The following is a 6,066-nucleotide window of genomic DNA, read 5'->3' on the forward strand; positions in this document are numbered from 1 at the left end:
TGTGTGTGTGTGTGTGTGTGTGTGTGTGTGTGTGTGTGTGTGTGTGTAAGGTAGAGAATTCACGGATATGTAGGATTTTACAAGTCATCCGCAAGACCACAGAAGTTATTGAATCCATATTCTACCTGAAGCATTGACTCTCCCTTCCACCATCTCAACAAGTGGGCATCTAGCTTCCTCTTAAAGACCTCAAGTGACTGGGAACTCATTACTTTCCAGGCCAGCTCAAGCCATTGTTGGATGGCTTTACATGCATACTTTGTTTGATTGATCAGTGGGACAGTGGACAGAGCACAGAACCTGGAGTCTGGCAGACTCATCTTCCTGAGCTCAAATTCAGCCTCAGACACTTCCTAGCTGGGTGACCCCAGGCAAGTCACTTCACCCTGTTTGTCTCAGTTTCCTCATATGTAAAATGAACTGAAGAAGGAAATGGTAAACCGCTCCAGTTTCTTTGCCAAGAAAACTCCAAATGGGGTCACAGAGTCAGACATGACTGAACAACAACATTGTTGTTTTTTTTTTATAGACATAATACTATTGCACATTTAATAGACTACAGTATAGTGTAAACATAACTTTTATATGCACTGGGAAGCAAAAAAAGTTCATGTGACTTGCTTTATTGTGATATTCACTTTATTGCAGTGGTCTGGAACTGAAACCACAGTATCTCTAAAGTATGCCTGTGTTTACAAGGCAGTTTTGTTTTTTACTTGAAATTTACTTGAAATCTGCCTCCCTGTAACTTCCTAGGTTATTTTAGGATTAACCTTTCCCATTAGGCTCTAGCAAAGTGTGGGTGCCTTGGTGTGGAGGACTGTGAATCAGGGGCTACTGACCTTGTTGAAGTCAGAGGTCATGGCCCTTAGAAACAGGGATTCAGAGAGGGCAGGAACTGTGATCAAATTGGCAGGATTGAGGAGGGAACATCTCAGGGGAAAGCCCAGTCATTCCCCCACTATCCAGAAAAATCCTTTCTTAAAATCAAGTCTTTCTGGGAGAAGGTCAGGTGTTGGATTGTTCTTATTTGTCTCTATCTCTTTGGGGCTTAAGTTTTCTTAACAGGATCTCTATTTTCAGTGAGCTGCCTGTTTTTCCACCCATGTGGATGACTGGATGACTCCAGAGAAGTAAATTATATACTGTGATTAGACTGATAGTCTCTCAGGACACTCAGAAATCCCTTGCCTTCCTCTTGCCATCTGCTTATCTCTATGGATATCTCTATGGTAATTCACCTCCACTTCCCTCTGCCAGAGGAAACATGCTTCTGGTTAGGGCCCTTCAACCCAACCTTGAACCACAAATAAATTCAACAACAAATATTCTTTAAGCACCATCTGTGTGCAAAGTGAGATTCTTGGAGTTGGGGTTAATTTTAGAGCATAGCTTTTGGTGGAAGAGTTCCAAGGACCCCTAGGAGAGGGGTTGGTTAGAGCAATATTTTTTTATTAATAAAATACATTCTGTATTTTAAAAAAAATCACCTATTTGGAGACTTAGTTACATTTGTTTTGTTTTCTGATTTAAAGTCTAATTATGCATCAAAAACTGGAAAAGAACAAAAACATACAGAAAAGTACAAAAGACCCCTCTGGGCAAAGGCTCTGCTACAGTGACCAGAAGCAAATCAATTTCACTCTCAGGTCTTTCTGTACACTGGCGGGTTGAGGTACAGTGTTGTGTCTCAAACATTACAGAGGATTTATCCATTAGGTGGAAGTTGTACTAGTTGCTGTGTAGTTCAGAATTTTAAAACATTCTAAAAATACTGTTCTGTATGTGTGCAGTTATTATTGGTTGGTTGGTTTTTGTCCTTTGTATTGGATGAGGTCCAAAATCACATCACTATGTTGGAGTGAATGTATAGTGTACAACTGTAGCTGATAAGACCAATATAAGAGCTCAGATGACTACCACAGGTTGGACACAGTCTGTATGAACATTTGGTATAGAGATGCCTCTAGATTTATGCATCTCACAGTTTCTTTTGCAATTCTGGTTTGCTCATAGTGCACAGTGACATTTTTGCAGTTTATAGTCAAATAGACCTTTCCTTCTTGGAAAGCCCTGTCTCCTAAAATAGGGATTCTTAATCTTTTTTTGTCTGCCTTGAAGCCTTTTACCAGGCTAGTGAAACCTGTGGATCCTGTCTTGGAATAATTTTTAAATCAATAAAATTTTAAAATAGGATTATAAAGGAAGCAAAATATATTGAAATAGTTATTAAAATACATTTTTAAAAAAAATTTCACAGACTCCTTAAAATCTGTCCATGAACTCTTGGGGGAGGTCCACCAGCCTGAGGCTAAGAATCTCTTACCAAAGCAGTCCATTGGAGATTTTGAGGTTATTTCCTTTGTTCCAACTTCCTTGAATTGGGAAGGAGGAAAGACCCACCTGCTAATCTTCCATCTGAACTAGTACTTGTCTCCTCCCATCTACTTTTTCTTTGCAGGAGTAATCTGATTTGATTATTCTCACCTCCAAAGTGTTCTTCCTGGTCAGCTCCATATAGTCTGTCGAAACAGGGTGGGGAATTTTTAATCTGTAGTCAATTTCCTCTCTATGCACTGTTCTTTCTGGGTTCTCCCATACAGATGGTAACCTCCTCAACGTCCCTGACCCAACCTTTGCTGAGATACTTTACATGAAGCGGATGCTTCACCTGGCAGCTTGGTCCATCCCAGGGTGACTGGGATCTTCCTAAGAGGGGGGCTCTGAGAATCTAAGGAGAAGGCCATCTAAAGGGGAAAGAATAAAATGTCTACAGGTGGGACTAAGGGGAGGGACTCAGTTGACGGAGGATAGAGCTTTCTAAAGGGGAGGGACTGGAGTGTCTAAAGGTGAGTCTAAAGGAATCGGCTGATAGCTAGCTCTGCTGTCCTCAACACCGGCGATCGTATCTGAAATAGTATCAGTTCTGGCAAAGGTATTGACTTCAGAGCGTCAAGAGAAGAGCAACCAGTATGGTCAAAAGGCTTGAATTCCTCTCACGGAGCCTTGGTTGAAGGCATTTCGGCCCAGGAGGGCAGAAGTAGGAGTGTTGTCAAGCGCCAACTTTAGGCTTGATACCAGGAAAAGTTTGCTCACAGTTAGAGCTATCTACATGGGTTATCCCTCGGGCAGGTCTTCAAAGATCGGAGAAGCACTTTTTAGTGTGCCGTATTGGGGATCCCTTTTCTAGAATGGGTTGAACTCAACTGCTCTCAGAATCCTTCCAGCTCCAAGATGCTATGATTTTAGGGTTCTGTAAAGGGACCGAAATGCGTAAGGGTGTCGGGATAAAATAGTAGAGCTGCAATATCTAAGGGTGGATTGTCTTCTAGGGAGGGTCTCCAAAGGTAGGGCTTCCTAAGACAGTTGAACTTGCGGTATCCTAGCGTAAGGAAGTGTCGGGAGTCTATGGAGAAGGATTAGGGTAGGGCAGTCTAATGGGGGTGGGACTTGAAGTGCTTTGGGGGAGGAAATAGGATGTCTAAGGGTGGGTTGTCTAAGGGGGTGGGATTCAGATGTTCCGGGAAGGGAGCAAAATATCTAAGGTGGGCTAAGAGAGAAATGGCTAGGGAGTTCAAGGGTGGGGGAGAGACGGGGCTGTCTAAGGGTGGGGCTAACGAGGAGGGGCAGCTGGTTGGGGCGCTGTGGATCGAGCTCTGGGCCTGGGGTCTGGAAGATGTGAGTTCAAATTCGAGCTCAGACGTTTACTAGCTGTATGATCCTGGGAAAGTCACAACCCCTATTTGCCTCAGTTCCCCATCTGTAAAACGGGGACTCTCTAGAAACTATCTTTTCCAAGAAAATGTACCGGAGAGTCGGACCCTGCGGCCTCTCCCCTTTAGAAAGCTCTACCCTCTACGACTCTATCAGGTCGCTCCCCTTGGTCCCACCCTTAGACATCTCAGTGCTTCCTCCTTTAGACGGTCTCCTCCTTGGATTCTTAGAGCCCCTATTCTTTGGGAAGAGTCCCTGGATCGACCAAGTTGGCAGGGAGGTAGTTGCACTTCGTGGGAGTTGGGGACGAGTCTAAGGAGGGTTGGTGAATGGAAGGGGGCGGGGCTGGAGGGAAGCGAGGCGGCCGTGGGCTCGGCTGCCGCACGAACGCGTCTGGCGCGCTTTGGCCGCTGTGCGGCGCCGTAGTCTCCAGTGGTTGCTACGGGAACGGGCCCCGCGCCTGCGAGTCAGGAGAGGCCTTGCCTCGGCGGCCCAGGCCGCTCGCGTCCGTGCCTCAGCCGCCGCTTCCCGGCCTCCTCCCCGGCTCCTCCGCCGGCTCCGGGGATGCGATGGGGACCCTCGGGAAGGGGACTCGGGGGTCGCGTAGCTGGCGCCCGAGCGCCGCGGCCGCCGAGACGAGGAGGGTCTGAGGCTCCACGTCAGCTCCGGGGCGGACAGGGCCCCGACCGGGCCGGGCTGCGGGAGAAGGTGAGAGCGGGGCCGGGGGCGGAGACCCCGGCCGGGAGGGCGCCAGGCTGGGCACACAGGGCGCAACAGGGGGTTCACAGGAAGGGAGGGGGGACCAGGGTCGGGGGAAGGATGGAATGGGGCAGGGGAGGGGGCCAGGAAGGATGGGGGAGGAGGAAGCAGGGGTGACGGGGGAAGGGGACCAGGGCCGAGGGAGGGGGGGGGGAGGGTAAAGCCCAGGGTCATCGAAGACCAGGAGAGGGGCTGGAGGAAGGGAGGAGAACCGGGGTTGAAAGATGTGGGTACAGTGGAGTGGGGGAGGGGAAACCCAGAGATCTCTGGGACACGAAGGGTCAGGGGACCTTGAGGAAGGAAGGTAGGACCGGGGTCGGGGAGAGGAGGGAATGCCATCTCAGAGCTGGCCCGGACTCTGACACAGACTGACGTGCACCCGGGGAACCTCGGGGTGATGGTTGCAAGGGGAAGGTAGGGTGCATCAGGCGACATTCACGTGCTGCTGTCCCCGCTCCGGCGCCTCTGACTTTCCTCTCTGTCCTTGCCCTGCTCGTGTCCTTCCCCTAGCCCATCTCCTCCACTTTCTCCTCCCTCCTTCGTGTGTCCTGGTTACAGGGGGGAAGGTGACAAAGAGCCAGCTGCCCAGGACACCATAGGGTCCAGTACATGCTGGGAGGACCAAGGGATGGATGTAGTAAAGCAGGATATCGGCACAGGTGATGGGGGCAGAAAGCGGAGTCAAGGGAAGGTAAAGTGCATGTGCAGAGGGGCCGGACACATAGCCAGCCACCCAGGGGCAGGGAGCTAGAGGTGACAGAGGCTGTAGAGGTCAGGTTATACAGGACAGGAGAGGGGAAATGTGGGGCTGAAGAAGGGCTAAAGGAAGGATGGGAGCAGACATGGAACACGGGAGTGGAATCTGGGCTATGTCAAGACACAGGGGCAAAGGTTATAGAGCTAGAGGGGAGACACAGTTGGGAGAATATGGAGGACATGGAATCAGGGATACAAACACCTGGGGAAGACACTGGGTAGAAATCAGATTTGGGGAGCATAAGAGGATGTCCAGAGGACTCTGGGATTTGGAGTTTTGGGAAGGGTCATAGAACTAGAGCTGGAGAGGACCTCAGAGGCCTCTAGTACAAGGTCCTCATTTTATTTATTTATTTTGTTTTTTGGAGGGGAAAAGCAGGGCAGTTGGGGTTAAGTGACTTGCCCAAGGTCACATGGTTAGTAAGTGTTAAGTGTCTGAGGCCACATATGATCTCAGGTCCTCCTGACTCCAGGGCCATTGCTCCATTTACAAAGCCACCTAGCGGTTCCCCTCATTTTACTTATGAGGAAATTGAGGCCTAAGAAAGTTAACTGGGGGCAGCTAGGAGGCACAATGAATAGAGCATCAGCCCTGGAGTCAGAAGGACCTGAGTTCAAATACAGCCTCAGACACTTGACACACTTACTAGCTGTGTGTCTTTGGGCAAGTCACTTAACCCCAACTGCCCTCAAAAAAAAAAAAAAAGAAATAAAGTTATTGACTTGCCCGAGGTCACACAGATAATAAGCAATGGAGAGGCTTTGAAACCAGGACGTTTGGATGTGAAATGTCCATGGGAAGGATGGGGAAGGAAGAGAAGTACAGAGAGAGAGAGA

At 48.9% G+C, this 6,066-nt stretch overlaps 1 protein-coding gene across 7 annotated transcripts in view; it reads left to right on the forward strand.

Moving 5' to 3' along the window:
* The window catches only part of TPPP3 (tubulin polymerization promoting protein family member 3), a 134,146-nt gene that overhangs the window by 65,864 nt on the left and 62,216 nt on the right, over positions 1–6,066 (forward strand). For 2 of the 7 annotated variants that reach the window (XM_069085748.1, XM_069085749.1), the window contains exon 1: positions 4,152–4,422. The exons of 1 other annotated variant lie outside the window; for it this stretch is intronic. In XM_069085748.1, coding sequence (XP_068941849.1) covers positions 4,279–4,422 — 144 coding nt within the window. In that variant the 5' untranslated portion in view covers positions 4,152–4,278. Of the gene's footprint in view, positions 1–4,151; positions 4,423–6,066 lie in introns of those variants that run through there. 4 more of the 7 variants (XM_069085745.1, XM_069085747.1, XR_011167894.1 and 1 more) reach the window with 3 other exon arrangements.

This window comes from Petaurus breviceps, unplaced genomic scaffold (assembly GCF_028583685.1).
Source record: "Petaurus breviceps papuanus isolate PSGF00001 unplaced genomic scaffold, PetGlider_PUasm1.0 176, whole genome shotgun sequence".
NCBI classification, from domain to species: Eukaryota; Metazoa; Chordata; class Mammalia; order Diprotodontia; family Petauridae; genus Petaurus; species Petaurus breviceps.